At 36.8% G+C, this 25,630-nt stretch overlaps 1 protein-coding gene across 2 annotated transcripts in view; it reads right to left on the reverse strand.

Annotated features, from left to right (window-relative positions):
- Nprl3 (GATOR complex protein Nprl3) overlaps positions 1 to 25,630 on the reverse strand; it is a 654,348-nt gene that overhangs the window by 469,628 nt on the left and 159,090 nt on the right. For both annotated transcript variants that reach the window (XM_090398550.1, XM_090398549.1), the window contains exon 4: positions 18,083 to 18,257. In XM_090398550.1, coding sequence (XP_090254676.1) covers positions 18,083 to 18,257 — 175 coding nt within the window. The remainder of the gene's footprint in view (positions 1 to 18,082; positions 18,258 to 25,630) is intronic.

Genomic DNA, 25,630 nt, shown 5'->3' on the forward strand with positions numbered 1-25,630 from the left:
ATGAACTAGACATGGATCATCTTTTCGTAATTAATATTTGTTGCAATCATAATTTTTTGGAATCACCACAAATGGTTGTTACGTCAGTATCAATGGCTGATGTGGGAGAATTATTGGTATTGGTGGACAAGGATGTAGAAAATGCTTCAATGGCTGGTGCTGAAATTTTTATAACTTTTGGTGCGGGTTCTGTTAAAAACTTATTCTCTTTGACGTCTTTCGATAAAATTCCAAATTTCCTGATATCGCTTGTTGTTTTCTTTACTCGCTTTTCCTTTTCTCTTTTCCTTTTGAGAAAAGCAGGTCCTGATAACTTTTTCTCTTTCAAATTACTGATCTCATCATCATCAAATTCCTGCCATGTATACCCTCAAGGGGTGTACAGGATATGACAGTACAATGTGAAAAATTTACATCATTACTAAATTCCTATCAACAATTTTCCTCCAAATCAGTCTATTACTTGCCAAGACTCCAACATTATCAGATATTATATTTCTATATCTTCCTCTGGTCGTTTTCCTGTCAACCTTGCAGAGAACACTTGTTTCGCTAATATTTCCTCGCCCATTCTATTTAAGTGCCCATACCAACTATGATGAGCTCTGATAATGCATTCCTGGATGCCGACAATTATTATTATTATTATTATTATTATTATTCAGGCATATATGGAGTCAAAGGACTCTTCTTGGGAGGTCCTTCCTAAGAACATAAAGTCTTTCAAGACTCATCGAGGGGAGGTTCCCCCCTAAGAAACACAAAGTCTATCTACCACTCCTTAAACTCATTGACCGTTCTCGCCCTCACCACTCTATCAGGCAATGCATTCCACGGCTCAACCACCCTCCATGCAAAGAAACCACTCCTCACCCTCTTGCTCACAGTTTCCTTTCGTAACTTCCAGTGATGGCCTCTTGTCATCACTCCTTCCCGCTGTTCAACCAAGTGAAAGAACTCCCCGGTGTCAACCCTGTAACCACCTCTCAACAGTTTAAAAGTCTCAATCATATCACCTCTCCTTCTTCTATCTGCCAAACTCTGCAGTCCACATTCCCTCAGCCGATTCTCATAACTATCCTTGTACAGTCCTGATACCATCTTTGTCATTCGTCTTTGTATCTTTTCCACAGTTAATTTATCCCCTTCAAATCCTGGGGACCAAATCTGAGAACAATAATCCAAGTGTGGTCTGATCAGAGGCTTATACAACGGAAAGATAACCCACTTATCTCTGCAGGTCAGTGTCCTTCTCATAATTGCAGCAATCCTCTGTGTTACCTTCACCACCTTTGCAATATGTCCCCTAAACTTCAGGTTTCTATCAATCATCAACCCCAGATCTCTTGTCTTTCCAACTTCCTCCAGTATAACTCCTCCCATAGAGTATGCAGCATCCCATCGATGTTTCCCAAACCTCAAGACCTTACATTTTGCTGCATTAAACTGATATCCCTATTCATTTTCCCTTCTATCTAGCTTATTCAAATCCTCTTGCAGGGCTACCACATCTGCACTGTTACTAATAATCCTTCCCAGCTTCACATCATCTGCAAACAACTGAATATCCCATTGCAATCCAGTGGCAATGTCATTGATATAAGGTTAAACAATATAGGTCCTAGTACTGAGCCCTGTGGGACCCCAATTGTAACCTTCTGTCTCCTTGAAACTGCTCCACCATACACAACTCTCTGATACCTATCAGACAGCCAATCCTGAATCCAGTTGAAAAATCTGACATCCAGACCCCATGTGTTGCAACTTAAATATTAGCTTATCATGTCACACCTTGTCAAATGCCTTCGCCAAGTCTAAGAAAATTGCAGTATATGCCTTTCCCTCATCTAATGTTCTTGTAACTTTATTATCAAAGGTTAGCATATTGGTAAAACAAGAGCATCCCTTCACAAATCCATGTTGACTCTCACAGATAACATTACCCTCATCTGCCCAGTGCTGTATACGGTCCCTCACTACTTTCTCCAAGATATTAACAACTACTGATGACACACAGACTGGTCTATAATTAGACTCTTCCAGTCTGTTACCACCCGTATGCAATGGCACTATCTTACCTTCCTTCCATTCCCTGGGCACCTTTGCCGAAGCCAGACTTTCATTGAAAAGCCAGGTTAAAGGCATTGTCAGTTCCCTAGCACATTCTCTCAAAACTCGTGGTAAAATACCATCCAGTCCAAAAGCTTTATTGACATCCAGAGTTTTCAGTATCTGAAACACACTCTCCTCCTGTACCTCTAAACCTTGAACCTTCCCTATCCCTCTAGCATTAAAACTGACTCCTCCAGAATGAAATACTCCAATAAAGTGGTCATTAAACAATTCCACTATGTCCTCTGCATCAGTCACTCTATTCCCATTTTTATCCCACAATATCATTCTTCCACAGTCATTTCTCCTCCTACTGGCCACATAGCTAAAAAATTCCCTAGGATTTTCTTTGGATCTTAGGGCCAATCTCCTCTCATATTCCAGTTTCGCTTTCCTTACCACACTAGTCACTCTTCTGGCCTGTGTCTTATATTCTTCACGCATCCTCTCTTCACCTGTCTCCTTTTATCTCTTCCATAGCCTCTTTTTCACATGGAATTCCTGTTTAATATTGTTTGTCATCCATTTACTCCAAATTGTGTCCTCTTCTTCACTCGTGGTATACAACTTACCATTGCTGATAACAAATATTCTTTCACAATTTCCCATGCGCTAAAGATATCCCGGCCTTCCAATTCCTCCCTCCATGAAACTTCCCAAAGTTGACGTCTAGGACTATTATAATCACCTGCATTATAATTCCACATAAGTTCCCGTCTCTTTGATACTCCTGCATGTCTATTCATTTTCCAAGTCAAACCATATGGTCACTCTCTCCAACTGTTGGGACAGATGTCATCTCAGTTATTATCAACTCTTCTGATGGCATAACCAAATCTAAAACTCTTGAACCTCTTGTTCCCTCTGTTATGTGTTGCCTAAGACATTTGTCCCTCAAGAATTCTAGAAATTCCATTCCAATATTGCTACATGCATCTTCCTCTCTCCAATTTATACTCTGTAGTTAAAATCTCCTATATCTCCTATCCTAAAATCGAGGTGCTTGGTGAGACATCTGGAAAGATTAGAGAGCAGAAGGAGGGTTGGTGGTGGAATAATGATGTACAAGTGGCAGTGACAGCTAAGAGGAAGGCAAAGCAGAAGTGGGATGAGTCAAGAGTGGAAGAGGACAGAGAGGTGTACAAACAGAGAAAACAAGAAGCCAAGAGAGTTGTGGCACAGGCGAAGACCATGGCATATCAAGATCTGTATGATCAATTAGAAACAAAGGAAGGACAGAGAAAAATTTACCAACTAGCGAAATGTAGAAATAAAGCAGCTAAGGACATCTTACATGTGAGGCAGATCAAAGATGCTGAAGGAAGAGTATTATGGAGGGATGTGGACATAAGAAACAGATGGAAAATATACTTTGAGGGACTTCTGAATGAGGAAAATGCAAGGACTCACAGAGGAGATGGGCAGCCTTCTGAGGGGATGGTGCAGAACATCAGTAGAATGGAAGTGACGGAGGCCATGAAGAGGATGAAGAATGGAAAAGCGGTGGGCCCCAACAGAATTCCAGTGGAGGCATGGAAGGCACTGGGGGAAGAGGGAATTGACCTGCTGTGGGACCTGTTCATGAAAGTTTGCCAACAGGAAAATATACCCGAGGAATGGAGGGAGAGTACTCTTGTTCCCATCTACAAGGGTAAAGGGGATGCACAAGACTGTAAAAATTAAAGAGGAATAAAGTTGATGTCCCACACAATGAAGATCCTAGAAAGGGTTCTTGATGGTAGATTGAGGGAGGAGGTGGAGATTGCAAAGGAACAATTTGGCTTCATGCCTGGTAGATCAACAATAGATGCTATCTTTGGGTTACGACAGATGATGGAAAAATATCGAGAGAAACAAAGGGAGCTACATCTGGTATTTATTGATCTGGAGAAAGCATACGATAGAGTGCCAAGGCAAGAAGTCTGGAGGTGTCTGAGGGAGAAGAAGGTGCCGGAGAAATATGTCAGGTTGGTGCAGGAAATGTACAGAAATGTGAAGACAAGTGTTCGGACCTGTTTGGGACAGACAGAAAGTTTTCAAGTAACAGTTGGCTTGCATCAAGGGTCAGCATTAAGTCCGTTTCTGTTTAATATTGTGATGGAGGTGGTAACAGAGGAGGTGAGAGAAGATGCACCTTGGACAATGTTGTATGCAGATGACATCTTGCTCTGTGTAGATTCAAGAGAAGAAGCGGAAACTAAACTGGAAAGATGGAGAAAAGTACTGGAAGAGAGAGGTATGAGACTGAGCAGAAGTAAGACAGAGTATATGTGTTGCGCAGTGGGCGGTGGCCAGGAGACAGACCTGGAGCTGGAAGGAAATGTCATCAGGAAGGTGAGAGACTTTAGATACTTAGGTTCGACAGTGGAAGAAGATGGAGGAGGTGAGAAGGAAGTGGGATGCAGGATACAAGCAGGTTGGAGGAACTGGAGGGAGATGGCTGGAGTGTTATGTGATAAGAGGGTGCCGATCAATCTGAAAGGCAAAATTTATAGGACAGTAGTGAGGCCAGCTATGACATATGCTATAGAAACTGTGGCCCTGAGGAAAAATAACATTAGCAGGATGGAAGTAGCAGAGATGAGAATGCTTAGGTGGATGTGCGGTGTGACCAGAAAGGATCATCTGAGAAATGACTATGTCAGGGGAACAGTGAAAGTTATGAACTTAGGAGCAAAAATACAGGAGGCAAGGTTGAGATGGTTTGGTCATGTGATGAGGAGGGAGGACGAATATGTGGGAAGAAGGGTCATGCAGATGGATGTGCAAGGAAGGCGGAAGCGTGGGCGGCCAAAGAAGAGATGGAGGGAGCTGGTAGAAGAGGACTTGAAGATGAAGAACTTGGATGTGGTGACAGCCCAAGACAGGAAGGTGTGGAGGAGACTCATAAGAAACAGTGACCCCACTTAAGTGGGAGAAGCTGCAGAAGAAGAAGAAGAAGTTAAAATCTCCTATAACAATCATTCTTCTTGCACTTGCCAAACTTAGCTGTCTAAACATCTCCTGGTCCCCATCCTCTGTGCTCCTGGATCTGTAGCAACACCTCATTAAACATCCTGTCTTGCCTACCTCTACCTCACACCATATGCTCTCAAAATCATTTGTCTCACTTCCTTCCAAAGCCTCCACTCTTAGAGGATATAGGTCATCACCTATCATAAACAGTACCCCCACCACCACGCTTTTCCCTCCTATCCTGATGAAAAATGCTATACCCAATGTTAAGTTCTTTCGTAATATCCTGGTTTTTAATATGATATTGCCATTGATGCCAACTGTTCATGCCTCTAATCTTTCTCAGGACTCTCATCTGCGGTCTCTAGTCTTTAGTCAAGTGTTTTACTTCTGACCAAGCTCTCAGATCCATAAGTTAAAATCTGTTGAACACTGACTTGAATACAGTCTAATTTAGTGTTCCAACTAATATATCTCTTATTCCATATGAATTTATTCAATTGACTTCTTACCATACCAGCTTTGTTGATTCTGTTGTCTATATCCATATTTAATTTACAATCTCCACTAAAATTCGTGCCTAAGTAGCTGAAATGTTTTACTTGTTCCACAGGTTCTCCATTTAAAACGCAATTGACATTTTAAACAATTCCACCTATTTTCATTGTTCTTGTCTTTTTATTGCTGACCTTCATACCATATTTATTACAACAGTTATTCAATTCAGAAGTATAACATCATCTGCATAAAGCAAAGAGCTGACATTAACATCTCCAATTTTGATATTATGTTTAATACCACTTTCCTTCATAATGTGATCCATATAGATTATGAATAACAGAGGGGATAATGTACGTTCTTCTCTCACACCAGATTTAACATTAAACCATCTTCCTGTACTTCCATTCTAACTGCTGAACTTACAACTCAAATAAAGACTAAGCATTGCTTGATATAATGCCCCATTGACACCATATAACTGTATCGTATTTAATAGCTTCTCTCTTGGCACCTTGTCATATGCCTTTTCCAAATCGACAACTTAAATACAGATCTTTGTTATATTCCATTGATTTCTCAACTGTTTGTAATAAAGTGAAAATCTGATCCTGACAACCTCTACTTGGCCTGAATCCAGCTTGTCTATGCTTTCCTTCATCGATCCTCAACCCTTTCTCAAGTATACTCAAGTGTCACCACTAACACTCAGCAGGAAAATACCTCTGTAATTGTCACATTCAGTTTTATTTGCCTTTTTATATATATGGGTACTATTAGAGCTCTACTCCACTCACTGGGAATTCGTCTTTCTGTCCAGGCTTTCTGAACAATGCAGTACAGTGCTGTACTGCATTGTTCAGTGCTGTACTGAACAATGCAGTACAGCACTGTAAGACTTTTATATGACCATACTTTAGCATTTCTGGCCGAATATCATCTACTCCCTCTGCCTTTCCACATTTCAGGCCGTTGATGGACCTTTCCACTTCAAGTATGGATATATGTATTCCTGACTGTACACCTGTTGAGTGTTTTTTTCCACTGTGCTATCACTGCTTGTTTCATTTAGCAATTTTTCAAGGTAATTACTCCATATTTCAAGGATATCTTTTTCTCCCATTTTCATTTCATTTTATCATCTTTAACTCCTTTTACGACACTCATTCCTCCATTTCTAAGCTTCTTCAATAACTTCCAGAATATCTTGCCACCTTCTTGATATTTATTTTCTTTGTTTTTGCCAAACTCCTCCCTTGAGTTTTGTTTAGATAGTTTTACATGGTGTTTAGCTTTCTTACGTTTGTCTCTGTATTCTCTAAGAGCACAAGCTGACTTATTCTCCAGGAACTTTTGATATGCTTTCTTCTTTTCCTTCACTGCCTCTTTAACTTCCTGTGTCCACCATGGAGTTCTGATTTTTCTATCCTTGCAGACAACCTCACCAAATGCCTCTCTGGCTGAATCAATCAGTGTTTGCTTTTGGGCTTGCCACTGAATCTCCAAGGTTTGGTTCTTGTTCTCAAACTCTTACTTATTTTCTTCAATAATCTTTATGTATTTTAGTCTACAGTTCACATCTGAGAGCTGCTCAACTTTTATTCGCTTTAAAACTTCTTAACATGTTATTGTATTCAATATGAAATTCAATTTTATCCTGCTCAAGACTAAATAGTGATCACTTCCAATTTCAAATCCTTTGTACACTCTGGTATCCTCCACCAGGGAGAAAACATCACTATCAACAATAATATAGTCAATGAGACTTTTCTTATTCCTTGCCTCTTCTCTCAAAGTGAAATTGTGCACATTTTTATGTTGGAACATGGTGTTAGTAATAACCAGTTCATGTCCTGAGCAGAAATCCAACAGGTATTTGCCATTATTATTAGCTTTGCTCTGTTCTCCAAATTTTCCCAGAATATTTTTGTATGCCTGACAATCATCTCCCATTCTGCTATTTAGATCCCCAACAAGGACCAACCTTTCCCTTTCATTGCGTCAGTTGCTTTATCTAAAGCCTCAAAAAATTCCTCCACTTCTACCTTAGTAGAACCTTCTGTGGGATCATAGGCACAAATAAATCTCATTGTCCAGTTCTCCATTCTCATATTTGCCCACATCACTCTACTTGAGACTGCCTGCCACTCAAGAAGATTAGCCTCATATTTAGTGTTGAATACTATGGCTACTCTTTCTTTTCCTTAATTATCATTGGCTGAATATAACATTTTGTATTTATTGCTGAGAAAGATCTCACCAGTTTCTGTCTTCTTTTTTGTTTTTCAATCACCCCAATTATGTCGATCTGGTACTTATCTAATTCCTCAGCTAGATCCATTTCTTTGCTATTGAGGCTTCTTATGTTGATAGTACCGATCTTTAACTCTGGTGATGTTGATTTGGGGTGTGTTTTCAGATTTGTTCCAGTAGCTGTCTTTTCGCTGTTTGTCCTGGTTCACTAGCGAAAACAACGGGGGCCATGTATAACCGGGCGATGCTCCAGCCAGCATGAAATGTTGTCATGTTGTACCATCATTTTGTATTTTGGTTTATACCAATAAGAATACAATTTGGTTGGCTAAATCCCAAATTGGCAGCCCATCCTCGTTCGTTCAGTATCCAGGTAGATACCCAACAGGGTGCACCACGAGAAGGCAGGGATTGGACATTAGGTCAGAAGCCCTGGTCGGTTCTCTGCATTTCTTTAAAGGCTATGTGGAGATCTCCTCTCTGTTATATAGCTTTGACCTTTAAGCATCCCAGAATTACTAATCTAAATGACAATAAATTTTGTATTGATAAATTATACTTTTTCTATTAATTATTAATTTTGAGTTAATTTATTTATTATTTTTAAGAGTTTTAAAACAATAAAATCTTATTTAATAAAATCGATTTAAAACAGTTGCCTTCTACGGATTTAATTAATTTATACAATAATTTGAAAATTTGATAATTAAAGGTGAACTATAATTATTGAGGGCAATGTAAGAAGTAAAGTATGCTACCTAATGAGCGATTTTGGCATTTCAGAAAAATGCACCTCTGATTAATATGTTTATTATTTATAAACTACTTATCTTTCAAATTTTATTTGTCTATCAAAAAAAAAATCCAAAAATAAGTACAGAATTAAAATCGAAGTCAAAAATTGTCCAAATTCACTTAAACACAGAATACACAATACACTCAATATGTTTCACATTCAAAATAGAAATGACGTTGAAAAAAAATGTAAGAAATGCATATCATGTTTTTTTCTTGTAGAAAGGCTGGTTAAACAAGATAATTAAATATGTAAAGAATTGACAGCGTATACTAGAAATATAAATTAAATCAACTTTAATATATACTTTCCAATATTTCGTCAACGTCACATTGCCATCTTCATGGGAGCTTAAGATAAAGACACATGCACGCAAGTACTACATAACAGCAAATGAGAAATGAAGCGAGGAAGCTACTGTTTTCCATAATATAGTCCTGATGGTGCCTACTAAGGGCACCATCAGGACTATATTAGGTGTTCTCGGTCTTTGGGCTGAAGTTCTTCTGATGTATGGTTCCCAAATTTGGGGCAGTCTCATGCATCCAAATTTGTTGAGGTTTGGCATGTTCCTAAGGACTGAGGCTGATTCCATGAATAGTCTTTCATATTTGAACTTGCTGCAGTGTATTACTGTGGCGAGTATTCAGAGCATGGTCTGCAAGCCGAGAGTGGCTGTACAACTCTAGACTCCCCCCCCCCCATATATATGAGCTCCCAAAAATACATAAACAAAATGTGCCATTGCGTCCCATAGTGGATGTCATTGATTCCCCCACATATAAATTAGCCAAAACGCTCACACACTATACTGGCAACACACCATCACACATAAAAAACTCAGTCCACTTCAAAGCCAGTATAGAAAATCTTACACTCGAACATAATGACATTGTTGTGTCCTGAAAAGACTAAGAAATGTTTATTATAAAATATTCAGGTTGCAACTTTAATACAACTTAGGCAGAGAATATGGAACGTTGGCAACAGAATAAGTGTAAGCTGTTTGTAAATGCAAATCAATTTAAAATTTAGGAATAGTATAATATTGTATAAAGAGCTGTTAAAAATAATCTATATTAAGTGAGGGCCAGATGTAGAGATCAATGTAAGCTGGCAAATCCACTTAAGAACTCCATCTCTTGTACTAAAATAGCTAAGCCTGTGAGTCAGGGTTCAAGGGTCACCTTTGCCATCCTGTATTATGCATAAGAAGGGAGGGAAAGAAGTACTGGAAAGAAAAACCAAAGTGCCTTCCAGGAAGAGAAATCAGGTACACGTGCGACTAAATAGAGGGAGCTAAGGAGACTGACGTAAACACACGTGACCGTGTTAGTGCGAGATCGAGAAATACCAAGAGGAGAAAATTAAACAAAAAGGCCATGCAAGCACTATTCCCGGCCTTTTTTTTCTTGGATTCCTGATTTCAGATCTTGCAGAGTGGTCGAGTTCGCCATCGGAGAAGTTTCTGGCTAGTCGTGGAAGGCATTTTATTCATCTGTTGCAGCGTTAAGAATGGGCCAAGCTATATCCTTGGGCTAGGATAGCTGTATGTTGTCGTGCGACGGAGGAACAAAATGGATGCCGTCCGGTCAAGGCGATGTTGCCGTGTCACCTCCAATCTTTCCCGCTGAGATTCCACTCGTACAGTCTGACTGGAGATATCCTCATAAGAAACAAAAACAGAAAGCCTTGATGACCAGACAAGGTAGGAAGAAGGTCAAGGAAATCAAGATCAGAGATGGTAAGGTAGACCTCTGAATTCCTATTTCCAGCTATAGAAGAGTGTGATCCCCTAAGAGAGTATTTTATAAAGGACTAAAATTAAAGAACTGTAAGAATAGCCTATGATTTAGTACAGGCCAAGATTGTGTTAAGATTTGTTTGCCCTACGAGGCTGAGAATGTCTCTGAACGAGTTAAACTTAATGTATAGAGTGTGTTATTGTGTTAATTTATGACCATGTGTACTAGGATAGTATGATATTAGCCTAGGAATTTATGCTGAAGATGCTTGTAATAGTGGTCAATGCAAGTTTGTATGTGTGTCTAGTCTACTGAATTTTGAGCGTTTGATTTACCTTGAGAGCATTCCTAATAATATGTCTATAATGTATATTTGCATAATTCCTCAAGCTTATTAAAATGTTTCATTCAAGTACCTGCCTGATCTGCTTTTGTCTTATGAATTCAAAACTACCACTCATAAAATACTAACAAACTAAGTGGGTAAAATCCTTGTATATAAACTCCTAAAGCGAGCCGCGACTGTGAGGAAGAAATAAGAAAACAGAGGGACAAGATTAAATTCGATCTAATTTTCATGTATCACTCTGAGAGGGTCACCCTGGGTACGAATCCCGCCTATCCAAGGTATTAGCTGGCGCAGCGAAAAAAATAAATTTTGTTAATAGTTATCGGGTGAACTCTATCAGATTGTTGTGTGATTAGATAAAACATAAGATATAAACAGGCCAATGAGATTGCAAAGTACTAATGGAAAGAATGCTTGGTAGGAAGTAAACGCTTTATTTGCATGTGTGAGAGAATTAAGATAGCAGTGAAAATATTAATAAGTAAATATTTTATTTAAGGGTATATAGTAGAAAAAAGGGGAGAAAGAAGGTTATATCAAGTGTCTTAGACGAATAAAGATAAATAAGTATATATTAAATTAATATATTAGACGAAATTAAAGATAAGGACCAGCAGCATAAGATAATAAAAAAGAACAAAAAAAAGGAAAAGTAAAGACATATAACAATATAATGGTCAGTTTTGACGTCTCCTCCTTATTCACAAATTTCCCCCTCAAAGAAACCTTAGAGATAATCCAAGCTAAATTTCCTCCAGATATCTCAGCCCTATTTCAGTTCACATTGAACTCAAGCTATTTCATTTGGAAGGAAAAATTCTACAAACAGATGAGAGGACAGCCATGGGTTCACCACTCTCCCCGCCCTTGGCCAACTTCTTTATGGAGACTTTTGAAGAGAAAGCCTTAAACTCTGTCCCACAAAAACCTACCATATGGCTTCGCTACGTTGATGATATGTTCGCTATTTGGCCACATGGCCATGATACACTTCTCTCCTTCTTAACACACTTAAACAACCAACACTCTAGAATTAAGTTCACACCCTGGAAAAAGAGGAAAACAATAGCCTTCCCTTCCAAGACACACTAGTCACCCACCAACCTGATGGAACCTTTGTTTTCTCAGTTTATAGAAAACCCACCCATACAGGCAGATACATTCACCAACAATCCCCCCCCCCCACAACAATATGGAGTTATTAAGACACTATTCAACAGGGATAAAATAATCTGTTCAAATGACAAAGCCCTAACCATTGAACTAAATCACATCCTTAACACTTTCTCAGCCAATGGCTACCCCCCAAAAAAAATCCAAAAAATATTAAAACCAGTTATCCACAACCCACCTCCACTACTTCACAAACAGATTACCCTAAATTCATCACCATTCCCTACATCCGAGGCACCTCAGAAAAAATCAACAAAATCCTAAAAAAAAAAAAAAAAAATGATTTGACCTCTTGTGACAGACCATATAGAAAATTAGCATCCCTTATCTGCTCCACTAAAGACCAACCACTTTCCCTAGACCTACCTGGTGTATAATTGTCCTACTTTGGCCAAACAGGCAGGACAGCAAATATCAGAATCTCAGAACACAAGGACTACATACGATTTCACCAGTACAGCCACTTTGGGCTTGCAGACCCTGCTCTGGATAGTTGCCACAGAATAAGGTGGAAGAAAACCACAATAATACACTGCAGCAAGTTCAAATATGAAAGACTATTCATGGAATCAGCCTCAGCCCTTAGGAACATGCCAAACCTCAACAAATTTGGATGCATGAGACTGCACCAAATTTGGGAAACATACATTAGAAGAACTTCAGCCCAAAGGCCAAGAACACCTAATATAGCCCACTAGGGGTCATTGTCACCATCAGGACTTTAGGAAAACGGTAGCTTCCTTGCTTCATTTCTCATTTGCTGTTATGTAGTACTTGCGTACAAGTATCTTTATCTTAAGTCCCCATGAAGATGGCAATGTGATGTTGCCGAAATATTGGAAAGTATATATTAAAGTTGATTTAATTTATATTTCTAGTATACGCTGTCAATTCCTTAAGTATTTAGTTATCATGCATATCACGCTGTTTCGTCTATCCAAATTTGAAGCGGAATTTAAGAAAATGAACAGATGTAATATACACCTATGTTTCAGACTAAATATATGGACAGTGTTTCTGAAACATCAGATATCCATATACCTCTTGTTTAATTTTCATTATTACCAAGTACCTTATCAAAATAATAATAATAATAATAAATAAATAAAAATATATTTCATTGTAAATGTGTGTTTTATTTGAATTTAGATGTACATTTAAACAAAAAAATATGATTTATTTTTAATAGAACAAAATTTATAAAGATACTATACATTTTTACTTAATATAAATAATTTACCGTCAATGAGCGGAGCGAAATTGCTTATTTCTATATCTGCTATATTGCTCTCTTTTGTGCATTTTATAAATCCAGTCTTTAACCAATGATCTATACTTAAGAATTTAAAAGTTAAAAAAATTACCGTATTTACTCAAATATAACTCGCACTTTTTTACCAAAATTAAAGCTAAAAAATTGTGGTGCAAGATATATGCAGGGATTTTCATAAACTAAAGTATTCAGAAAAAAACAACAACAACTGAAGATGGGTATGACTTACCAAGAAGCTTCTATTCTCCATCACTTCTTCTATCCTCGAGACCAGTTTCCTTGTGTGCAATCAAAGTTATCTACCCAAATAGAGTCATCTTCTTTCCCATTATATCAAGCAAAAATTACCAGTGATTTAAGACTTGAGATACGTAATGAACAATCCTTGACAAATTACTAATGAGAAGAAAGATGTGCGCGATTGTAGGCCAGTAGAGAAAGAGCAACTATTAAAGAAGTGCATATGATTGGTAAGGTATTAACAAAAGATCGCGCGACCCAAACAAAACAAGCTGACAATTGAATTGAAATGCTAATTCTTTTAAATCGATTTCCATAATATCTGAAATACATTCACTATATATTTCTTAGTTTTAACACATTCATGATGGGGTAGTGTCAAGCTAAACCATATGTTGCACCTGCAACATGTGGTTTGCTTGAGTGTATATAGCAGTTTCTGTTGGAGGGGAGATGTGATTCATTAGTTAGTGTTTATATTCCCGGTTGTCTGCACTATTTGTTGAGAAATCTATTACACAGTCTGCAAATGTCTGTGAACCCGTGTTTATTGTTTACTGCAGGAAGCGAGTTATTGCTCTGACGTGAAAAGTTGATAGTGACTCGCAATTTGAGTAAGAGAATTCATGCATAATATAATTTAATATACCGTATTTTCCGGTCTATAAGCTGCACCAAGGAAATTTAATACAATTTTCTGGAAAAAACCTAAACTTTAAAGTATGATTTTAAAAAAAAATGGATAAAATAATAGGTAGTTTTTAATAGTAAACTGACCTTTCAGAAACCTGCAAAACCCATGTCACTGTCATCTGACTCTTCTCTATCATCATTAATTTCTTATAATAAAGAAATAATTTTGTCTTCATATTCTTTTGGCATTTTTTGACTGATTTTTGTTTTTGTATGCATACAAAGTGCACTGCGTTTCATGAAAGGTAACACCATGACGCCCCACCTTTAAAATCTTCAATGTTACGCTCACAGGCTACTTTGACTGCATGTGTACGAATCATTTTTGTTGAAATGGCAATGCCATTTTTCCGATTTTCTTGCACCCATTTCAAAACTTCAATCTCTAGTTCTGGTCACTTCACAATTTTTCCACATTCCGCGCGCTTTTCTTTATGCAAATTGTACAAAATCTCCTTCTGACCACGCCAAGTTCTAATCATTTTTTCTGTAAGCAGAGGTCCAAGATGTCTTTCAGCTTCTCTATTCCCATGTTCTTCCGCATATTTTACAACCTGCAATTTGTAACTTGAAGTATATTAATGTCGCCTGTTTTTTTCCATCACTAAAATCTATAGGAAAATATCAAACTGAACACAAAATATCTCAACACGTCAACTCAATACTGATAAACATCGGTAACTGATTACTCGGATAAGATATTATGAAACTTGAATAGGGGCTCCCCGTTCTTAGCCAATGATGCACTAGAAGTCACGTGAAGGTCACGCATCAATTTGATTGCACCATTAACCACCTAGAAAGATGCACCCCATTTTTAAGATGAATTTTTAAGGTAAAAAAATGCGTCTTATACACCAGAAAATACAGTATATAGATTATAAAAGTTTATGAAATTCACATCGCATGATACTTTATGTGTTCCTTAAGTATCTAATAAGTGGGTTCTAAAATGTTTAGTTTTAGTATGTATGACTATAATTTATTTATTAATAAAATATAATAAGGCACATATTTAACTGTCAATGGGAAATGGAGCTTTTTTATTTGGTAAAATAAACGCTGTATTTTTGTAAAATATTCTTGTTGCCGTAATACTGCTGAATGAGTGCCCTTATTAAGCAGCACTTATTCCTTGTGTATTTTGTGTTAATTTAAAGAAAATTTAGGTATGGAAGTTGTTGTGGAAGATAGCCCAACAAAGCAAGAGTTTCCGTTTTTGTTATGTTCAATGAAAATAATGTGGCCTGGAAGAACTGAAGTGGTATTTGAAGAAAAGAAAGTTAACCTTATGTTAAGATGAGCATGCATAAGGATAAAAGGATGGTCTGGTTTATTATACAAAAGAAGTAAAACTTTAAAAGATAGATCACTGTCAGCACAATATTTTTGACCTTAGGTATTAAGGTGATGGGGAAACCATTCTTCAATGCAGTTACCAAGCTGTAGCACTTTCTAAATCACTGAAAGAGCTGTCTTGCCATTAAGTGCTCTAAGATTCTCAGCACAATATATATAAACACGTGCTGCATTTGCACCCAACATTACTATCACTTTTAAGCCAGACATCAGTTTTTCTTCTTTTACCATGTAAGTTAACAAAAGCATGTTTCCAAAAAAGTCCTGACTAGTCTATATTAAAAATCAGTCAGGAACAAACTATCCCCTTCAAGAATCTCAGCCAAAGTTATGGCCAACCAGCCCTTCTTAAAGTGGTCATACCAGTCTTTGCTTTCACTAGAAATCGCTCTCTTTGCCTGTGATGTCTTGCAGTGCTGATTTCTCAAAGTATCAAACATAAAAAATACCTCTGACAAAATTGAAGCTTAGTTTAACAGCATATGAACAATTTGAGTTAGATGACTGATCAAAGCAATTAACAGTTTTTAAATGCCAGAAATTATGGAAATAATGACTGGGCTACTTGTATATAGAGGCTAATGGTTTCACATCAATTGCTTTAGTATCCTTTGTTTGTTTGCTTACACTAAGATAAAGGATTAGTCAAACGATTAAAAAAAGGATTAAGTGTAAATAAACAAATTTTGCTTACACTTGGTTAAAGGATTAAGCTAAGAATATAATTTCATGCCTCTATAATTTATAGTATAACTTTAATTTATAGTACAATTGATATCTATATTGTCACATGCATTTAAATTTTAAGTCTTATTCCAAATATGTATCTCTTTTCATCTCTATGCATTGACAAAGGTTGCGAGACAACTTAAAATCTGCATGCATTAAAGAAAATATTTTCCTTATGTTAAGTGCTATTATTCTGTAATTAATTATTATGATTCAGACTTCCATGGAGTCACAAAACATCGTGAGAAGCCTATCACCAAGTCTATCATACCACTCCTTGAACTCATTGACAGTTCGTGCTCACACCACTATTATTATTATTATTCTGGGCAACTCCAAGGAGCCTACAGACTCGTCGAGGGAGGCCCTAACATCATGTCAAGAACAACTATGTGACATTCACACAGTATCTATCATACCTCGCCTTGAACTCATTCACGGTCGTAGCACCCACAACAGACTCTGGCAGCTTATTCCACTCATTCACCACTCTCCAAGTAAAAAACCTAGCTCTAACACCCCTGGTAACTACATTCTTGCCCAGCTTCCATGTATGGCCCCTAGTCCTCCCACCACCAGTCCTATTCTCAAAAATATCTTCTGGATTAATCTTATAGAAACCCTTCAGTAATTTGAATGTCTCAATCATATCACCCCTTTTCTGTCTATCAACCAATTTTTGCAACCCACAAATCTTCAACCTGTTCTCATAAGGTTCATTCCACAGACCTGCTATCATCTTGGTCAGTCGTCTCTGGATCCTCTCCACCTCCTCCCCATCAAGAAGAAATCCTGGCACCCATATCTGGGCACAGTAGTCTAGATGGGGTCTTATCAAGGCTCACTTATCAGTACTCACTATCAGGCAATGCATTCCACAGTTCGACCACCCTTCACGCAAAGAAACCACTCTTCACCCTCTTGATCAAAAATTCCTTTCATAACTTTATCATGATGTCTTCTGCTTGTGTTTTTGATTTTCGTAATAATAAAACTGGGAAGCAAATTCCATCCCTTTCATTCCAGGTTCATGAAAACTTAAAATTTCATGTTTCTGTTCAAATATTTCCACTTCTTGAAGGATTTTGAATTTCAAATTCACTTTTGCTCTTTCCAGACATTTTGTGAGCACAAATATGCACTGTATGATTAATAATTTTAAATTAAACTGACAACAGTCTGCTTCAATTGCAATGAATAGCTTAATTCCCTTCTGCCTTTGAAGTAAATCAGGCATAGAAACTTACAACAATTTGATTATTATTATTGTTATCTCCGAAGAGAACAAGAACTCATTGTGGAAAGGAGCTCCACACAATCCACATTTATACATTACACTATCTGAGTTTGGTCTTTTTAAATGCTCTCATATATATGTCAACTATTCTTGGTGAAAAACTTAGATATTAGATAAAAAATAAACCATGTTGATTCAGTTATTAGAAATTACTCAAACTAGCTAAAATGTTTTATTTCAGGCTTCAGGTCAGCAACCTGCCATTGAAGGACATGGCTCCCTTCTATAGTATGATGACATTTCATGCAGTCATAACAGAAAATTTATATCCATTGTAAAAGCAGCTAGTCATAAAGCAAGTACTCATACAGTGGAAGTCTACTGCATATATCTTAAATCATTAAATTATTCATTATCTTATAAATGGAAGAGAGTAATTAGTGCAATTCTATGCTAATATTCTGTGAATTACATTAAACATTTGAATCTAGATTAATTAAACTATTTATTCAAAGAGCCTTATTATAAGATAAAGCAAGCCTATATAAAGTTGTTTGAATTACATTTAAAATATGAATAATAATAGCATTTTCTAAAAATAGTCTGTTTTAACAGATTGACAGTTAAAATCTACATTACACTAATTCTCAAATTATTGTTATAAACATACCCTCAATGCAAATACAATATTAAACATTAGAATTGTGGAAGGCTCTCTGTTGGATGTGGGCGATAACATTGTGGGGTGACCAACAAACCGGACATCGTTTACTTTAAGTTCAAACTTCTGCCCACAGAGTTCAAGTTTTACAGCAAATAAATTTGAAAGAACTTTATCTGAAAATCTAGAGGGACAGAAAATATAAAATGCTTTCATTGAATAACATAGATTATCTTAATTAAAATTAATAAGCAAGAAATATACACATTAATATATGAATGGACCACACGCACATACAAATATATATATGGTATAATAAAATTCTGTTATGTGTGTGTGTTTGTTTATATATGTCAATTATTCATGTTACATTTTTACAGTACTGACCATAAAATAAGTATGATAATTTACTAAACTGATATTTCACTGGAATTGAAATTAGCATCCTTATCCACTAAACAAACATTTATCAGAGAACACAAGACACTGCAACCAGATAACTGTTGAAAAAAATTGTAATAAAAAAACTAATATTACACCATTGTTTGCTGATGATGATGATGATGCAAAGTTAGAAAGAGTTATAAGGGATGACGCTAATGTCAAGTACTTTTCTGGTGATTTAGATCTGAACAAATGAGTGGGAGTAAAGTATTACACTTAGGCAGAGGCATAGGGCTGTTTATTATGTGGTGGAACTCTATGCAAGAGAATACGTGACATTTGGGCTGGCAGTGATGGCTGAGAGACCTAAAGTTCGGAGGACAAGCAACAAGTTTGTCAAATATTACATATTTGAATAGCACATTGCTGTCATTCTAAAGAGAATAGTGACAAATAACAAAAAGCAGGTGCTTGTACCAGAGTACAAGGCATTGGTGAGATCACACATGACCTTCTATCCATTGATTTGATCACCGCTTTCCCTGTGAAAACTCTTGAATACTAGTTATGAAGAAAGGCTGAGAAAAGACATTATATTATAGAGATGTTTACATTGATGGAGGATATTTTACAGGATCAATACAGAAGGGATTATACATAGAGTAAAGGATGAACAGAACAAAGTAAAAGTCATTCAAGAAGCTGAGTAAATGTTGCAGCGAGAAGTAAAATTTTTATATGGAGAATGGCAAGTGAGTAGAATGCACTGCTAGAATGCATTCTGAATGTAAAGCGTATTGATGAGTTAAAGGTTCAGTATGATAGGTACTGACAGTAAATGAATTTGTCAAATTCAGGGAGATTCATTCTAAAAATAATAATACCAGAGTGGTCGGAAAAGTTCTCGGCATCGACCATAGATGGCAACACTTTCGGCAAGATTTTTTTTTTTTTCAAGTTGGTACATTTGTCATAAGCATTGATGTGAAATTGAAAGTCATTCTATCAAGTAATTTGTTTTATACAGCTGTCTGAAGCAAAAGTGTTGTCTGTATCCCTAGAAATGGATAAAATTGAGTATTGTGTGGTTATAAAATTCTTTATAAAAGAAGGTTTAATGGCAAAAGAAATTCATTCAAAGTTCATAAAAGTTTATGAGCACTCTTTTCTTATTTTCGACAATTGAGCTGCCGAGTTTAACCGTGGCCAAACCAGCCTTGAAGATGATCCAAGTGTAGTTACACTATTAGGACGTCCAAATAGTGTAACAACATCAGAAATCATTGATCAAGTGAACGATATGGTACTGGATGACCGGCAAGTCAAAGTGTATGAAATTACTGAGATTATAGGCATTTCAAAAGAATGTGTAGGATATATTTTGCATGAAGAATTGCAAATGAAAAAGCTTTGCGCAAGATGGGTACAGAGCTTGCTCACAGCTGATCAAAAACGCACTAGCATGAAAATCTTGGAACAGTGCTTGGAGCATTTTAACAAGAATAAACTGACTTAAATTAAGGGGATATTAAATCCCACATAGTTTTAAAACCGAATAAGAAACTCAAAGATTGAAATCAGAGAGTTTCTTGCCGAATATAGTAAACTATAAAGTATCGGCGACACTAGCATTAGCCAATGCAAGTGATCCATCCCACAGTACGTAGTACAATACCAGGGCAACTCGTTGCAAAGGTGGGGAAAGTTCAAATCCTATTCTTAGGTATTTTCCATAATGTAAAAACACATTTCCTAGGAAATGTATGCTGTTATTACATTATGGAGGGAGGTCACTACCCAGACCGGTTTCAGCCTTTTTTGAGGCTTCATCAGTGAGTAGCTAGACCTAATACCAAAGTGTATAGCGAAAAGAACTTATGTACTCTATGAACGAGTTTTCCAAACAGGTGCAACCATTAAGTTACTTAAGTATAAAGAGCTAATAAGCTTCATTTCGGCAATGAAAACATTACTTAAATTAAGGGGATATTAAATCCCACATAGTTTTAAAACCGAATAAGAAACTCAAAGATTGAAATCAGAGAGTTTCTTAATTTAAGTAATGTTTTCATTGCCGAAATGAAGCTTATTAGCTCTTTATACTTAAGTAACTTAATGGTTGCACCTGTTTGGAAAACTCGTTCATAGAGTACATAAGTTCTTTTCGCTATACACTTTGGTATTAGGTCTAGCTACTCACTGATGAAGCCTCAAAAAAGGCTGAAACCGGTCTGGGTAGTGACCTCCCTCCATAATGTAATAACAGCATACATTTCCTAGGAAATGTGTTTTTACATTATGGAAAATACCTAAGAATAGCGATCTGAACTTTCCCCACCTTTGCAACGAGTTGCCCTGGTATTGTACTACGTACTGGGATGGATCACTTGCATTGGCTAACGCTAGTGTCGCCGATACTTTATAGTTTACTATATTCGGCAAGAAACTCTCTGATTTCAATCTTTGAGTTTCTTATTCGGTTTTAAAACTATGTGGGATTTAATATCCCCTTAATTTAAGTAATGTTTTCATTGCCGAAATGAAGCTTATTAGCTCTTTATACTTAACAATAAACTGATTTTGTGCATCGATTTATTACTATGGATGAGACTTCACCATTATACACCAGAATTCAAACAGCAGTCAAAACAGTTTAGGTTTAGGCTCAGCACCAAAGAAATCAAAGTCAGTTCCATCAGCAGGAAAGGTCATGGCATTGGTGTTTATTAATTATCTTGAAAAGGATAAAACAATAACAGGGGAACGTTATTCCGATCTTTTAACCAGACTAGACGAAAAATTCGTTTTTCTTCAAATCCAGAGGTGATTGCAGCTGTAGAGGGGTATTTTGCAGATCTTACTGAGAACCACCTCAGAGAGGGGATAATGGCTCTGGAGCATCGCTGAAATAAATGTATTAGTCTTGAGGGAGATCATGCTGAAAAATAAAAATAATTTTGAAATTATAAATTCATTTTTTCATTGCTAGGTCGAGAACATTTCAGACCACCCTCATAAAAGGTAATTGCAAACATTAGGTTTGCTGTGCTTTTGAAATGACCACCTCTAAAATTCTGTGTTAAACAATGAGCCCATATTTGCTGAGGTTTAGGGAGTGCTTCAGTGTTGATGTGGTTCCAAAAATAGTAGCTCAGGCTTATCATGACTTCTATGTAATGCTACAGTGTTCTACTATTAAATTCTGTCTGAATGAGTGTACAGCATACAGCATATGGTCTACTAGTATTCATCTGCCATAAAGATGGAAGTATATTTGTTTCCCAGCTTGTCTGAGGAATTGCACTCTACATATTTTATTCTTGGACACATTTCTCAATGTGTAGATGTGACAAGAAATGAAGTGCACCTTCCCTTTACCTAATAATTACCATTCTCCTGAGGAGACTGGATAAAGAATACTAACTTGACATGGAGTTTAAAAGTGGTGTAAAGATTACATTCATTTAGTATTGTCTATGGTTTCAGTTCCAGATTTAGTGAATACAAATAGTTCTGCTATTCTCTTGTATGTCATGTGATGAAAGAGGTTCATGAAAATTCTTTGCTGACAGTTCATCGAAGGAAAATTCAAAGTCACACAATTCACTGCAGAGAATATTCTTCACAGGGAAAGTTCTTAACCAGAAAATTCATCATGGAGAATATTCTTCACAAGGAAAAACTCATCATGAGAATATTGAAATAATATGGTAATGATACACATATATGAAAAACTAATACAAAACAAGACATATTTTAGAAAATAGTTTCTTTCTGTATTTCTGAAGTATTTATTAGATTTTATTTCATGTGTCCATTTAGTCTTGAGCAGGATAAAACTGAATTTCATATCGAAAAGAAAAACATGTAAGAAAGTTTTAAAGCAAATAAAAGTTGAGCAGCTCTCAGATATGAACTATGGATTGAAATACACAAACATTATTCAAGATAAAATGAGAGTTTGACAACAGGAACCAAGCCATGGAGATTTCAGTGGCAAATCCTGAAGGAAACATTGACTGATTCAGCAGGAGAAGCATGTGGTGAGGATGTCTGCAAGGATAGAAAAATCATAACTCCATGGTAGACACAGGAATTAAAAGAGGCAGTGAAGGAAAAGAAGAAAGCATATCAAAAGTTAATGGCAAACAAGTCAACATGTACTCTTAGAGAATACAGAGATAAATGTAAGAATGCTAAATACTGTGTAAAACTAGCTAAACAAAAGTCATGGGAAGACTTTGGTAAGAAAATAGAAAATAAATATCAAGACGGTGTCAAAATATTCTGGAGGCTGTTGAAAAAGCTCAGAAATGGAAGAAAGAGTGCTGTAAAAGGAATTAGAGATGATAAAGGTGACATGAAAACAAGAGAAAAAGATATCCTTGAAGTATGGAGTAATTACTTCGAAAAGTTTCTAAATGAAACAATCAGTGACAACACAGTGGTAAAAAAACACTGACCATGCATGCAATCAGGAATACATATCCATACTTGAAGTAGAAAAAGCCATAAAAAGCCTGAAATGTGGAAAGGCATAAATGATATTCGACCATAAATGCTCAAGTTTGGAGGTATAAAAGTCTTACAGTAGCTGCAGTGCATAGTTCAGAAGGCATGGACAGAGGTACAAATTCCAGATGATTGGAGTAGAGCTCTCATAGTACCATATATAAAAAAGGGAAATAAAACTGAATGTGAGAATAACAGAGGTAGTTCGCTAGTGAATGTTCCTGGTAAGATTTATACTTGAGAAATTGTTGAGAAGGATTGTGGAAGGGAAGCTTGATGAAGAACAAGCTGGATTCAGGCCAAATAGAGGCTGTCAGGATCAGATCTTCACTTTACGACAAATAGTCGAGAAATCATGTGAATATAACAAAGATCTGTATTTAAGTTTTGTCGATCTGGAAAAGGTATATGACAAAGTGCCAAGAGAAAAGCTATTCAAAATGCTACAGTTGTATGGTGTTAACAGAGCATTATATCAAGCAATACTTAGTCTTTATTTGAGTTATACGTCAGCAGTTAGAATTGAAGGAAGTACAGGAAGATGGTTTAATGTTAAATGTGGTATTAGACAAGGATGTATATTATCCCCTCTGTTATTTATTATCTATATGGATCACATTATGAAGGAAAGTGGTATTAAACCTGATATCAAAATTGGAGATGTTAATCTCAGCTCTTTACTTTATGAGGATGATGTTATACTTTTAAATAAATCCAGTACAAGTCTGCAAGATTCCCTGACTAAATCGAATAACTGTCATAATAAACTTGGTATGAAAATCAGTATTAATGAGACAAAGAAAATAGGCAGAAACATTGAAAATATAAACTACATTGTGAATGGAGAACCTATAGAACAAGTGAAACATTTCAGCTACTTAGGCACAATTTTTAGTGAAGATGGTAAATTATATATGGAAATAGACAACAAAATCAACAAAGCTGGTATAGTAGGAAGTCTAGTGAATAAACTTATATGGAATAAGAGAGAAATTAGCCAAAACACTAAATTAGCTGTATGTAAGGCAGTGTTCAAACCAATTTTAACTTATGGATCTGAGAGCTGGGTTAGAAATGAAACACCTGATGAAAGACTGGAGACCATTGATATGAGAGTCCTAAGAAAGATTAGAGGTGTGAACAGATGGTATCAGTGGCAATATCATATTAAAAACGAGAATGTCAAGTTCTTTACTAACATTCTCTAACACATTCTGCTAACACATTCCTGGATTACCAGGAATGTGTTAGCAGTACATGTACCCTGTCTTAATTGTAAATTCCACTCCTTTAGCCACCTCCCAAGTAATGACCTTATGGTCACTCTCACCAATTGGTGGCAACATGGTCATGTTCGTTACAGCCACATTCTCAGTTGCAATTACAAGGTCCAGCACTCTCTGCCCCCTGGTATTTTCCACTACATGTTGCCGTAGATAGTTGTCCCTTAATAACCGCATAAAATCCGATTCCTTCCTCCCATGTGCCATCTCCTCTTTCCAGTCAATGTTACCATAATTGAAATCACCCATAATAATTACCCTCCTTCCACTCATTTCTTCTATTTGCCTATGCATACTATCCCCACCATCTATTCCATCACCTGGTCTATAGCAACACCCAATTGTATATTTTGTTCTGCTAGATTCTATATCACACCAAACAGCCTCAAATGTGCTCTTTTCTCTATCCTGCAGTTCAACTTCTATACTCCTTGGCTGCAGCTCATCAGCCATCATCAATAACACTCCTCCCCCCTTTTTATTCACCCTGTCACTCCTGAACACGCTATACCTGTCGCATTCAATCCCACTAGCGTTATCATCTTCTGTCAGCCATGTTTCACTAATACCAACAACCTGTGGCCTGGAAGTGCCAACCATGGCCAGAAACTCTTCCTTCTTGTTCCTAATACTCCTGGCATTAGTGTACATGAATTGCAGAAGCCCAATTGTCCTATCCCTACTTTGATGACTTATACTAACTATCCCATTCTGATTTGTTGTCCTTCGTACTCGCTCGGGCATAATATACTCATTCATACACTCAACTGCCTCCCTAAAGTCTGCATATCCACTCCGCCCCCTCCTCTTAATAAATCTAGTTTCCCTGAGTCTGTACATCCACTTCCACATCATTCATCAACACTTTTTCAAGTCTCCATACACCAACTCCATTCAAATGTAATCCATCCATCTTATATAAGTCCTTTTGCACATTGAACTCATTCCACACCATTCTCCATGCATAACCCACGCATAAAGTCATTGGCAATTATGGCCCTCCTTCTAAACACTTCACTGCCATACCGCAGTAAGATACTCACCATCCTAACTCTCTCACTCTTCTCTTTTGCTAGCTCAAATAATTCCCTCACATCCTCTATTATTTCCATTTTGTCCTCTTTCAAATCATTTGTCCTGCCACGATTATCAACTCTTTCACCCTCTGTTTTTGCAGTCGAATAGATTCGCTGACGTCCTTTACGTTCGCACCCGGCTGGTACGACTTCGTTAAACTCTCAACTATTACACCTCTTAATAGCGATACAGCACTCACTCCTTCATTTTATTGATGTTTACGAACATTCTATTATTTGCCGTCACAGACTTTCACCGGTTATTTGTCGGTACGTTCAGCACACATTTTTCCATATGCTCC

The sequence above is a fragment of the Typopeltis vanoorti genome, chromosome 9, assembly GCF_054136105.1.
Source record: "Typopeltis vanoorti isolate ZY-2024b chromosome 9, IOZ_Tvanoo_1.0, whole genome shotgun sequence".
NCBI lineage: Eukaryota > Metazoa > Arthropoda > Arachnida > Uropygi > Thelyphonidae > Typopeltis > Typopeltis vanoorti.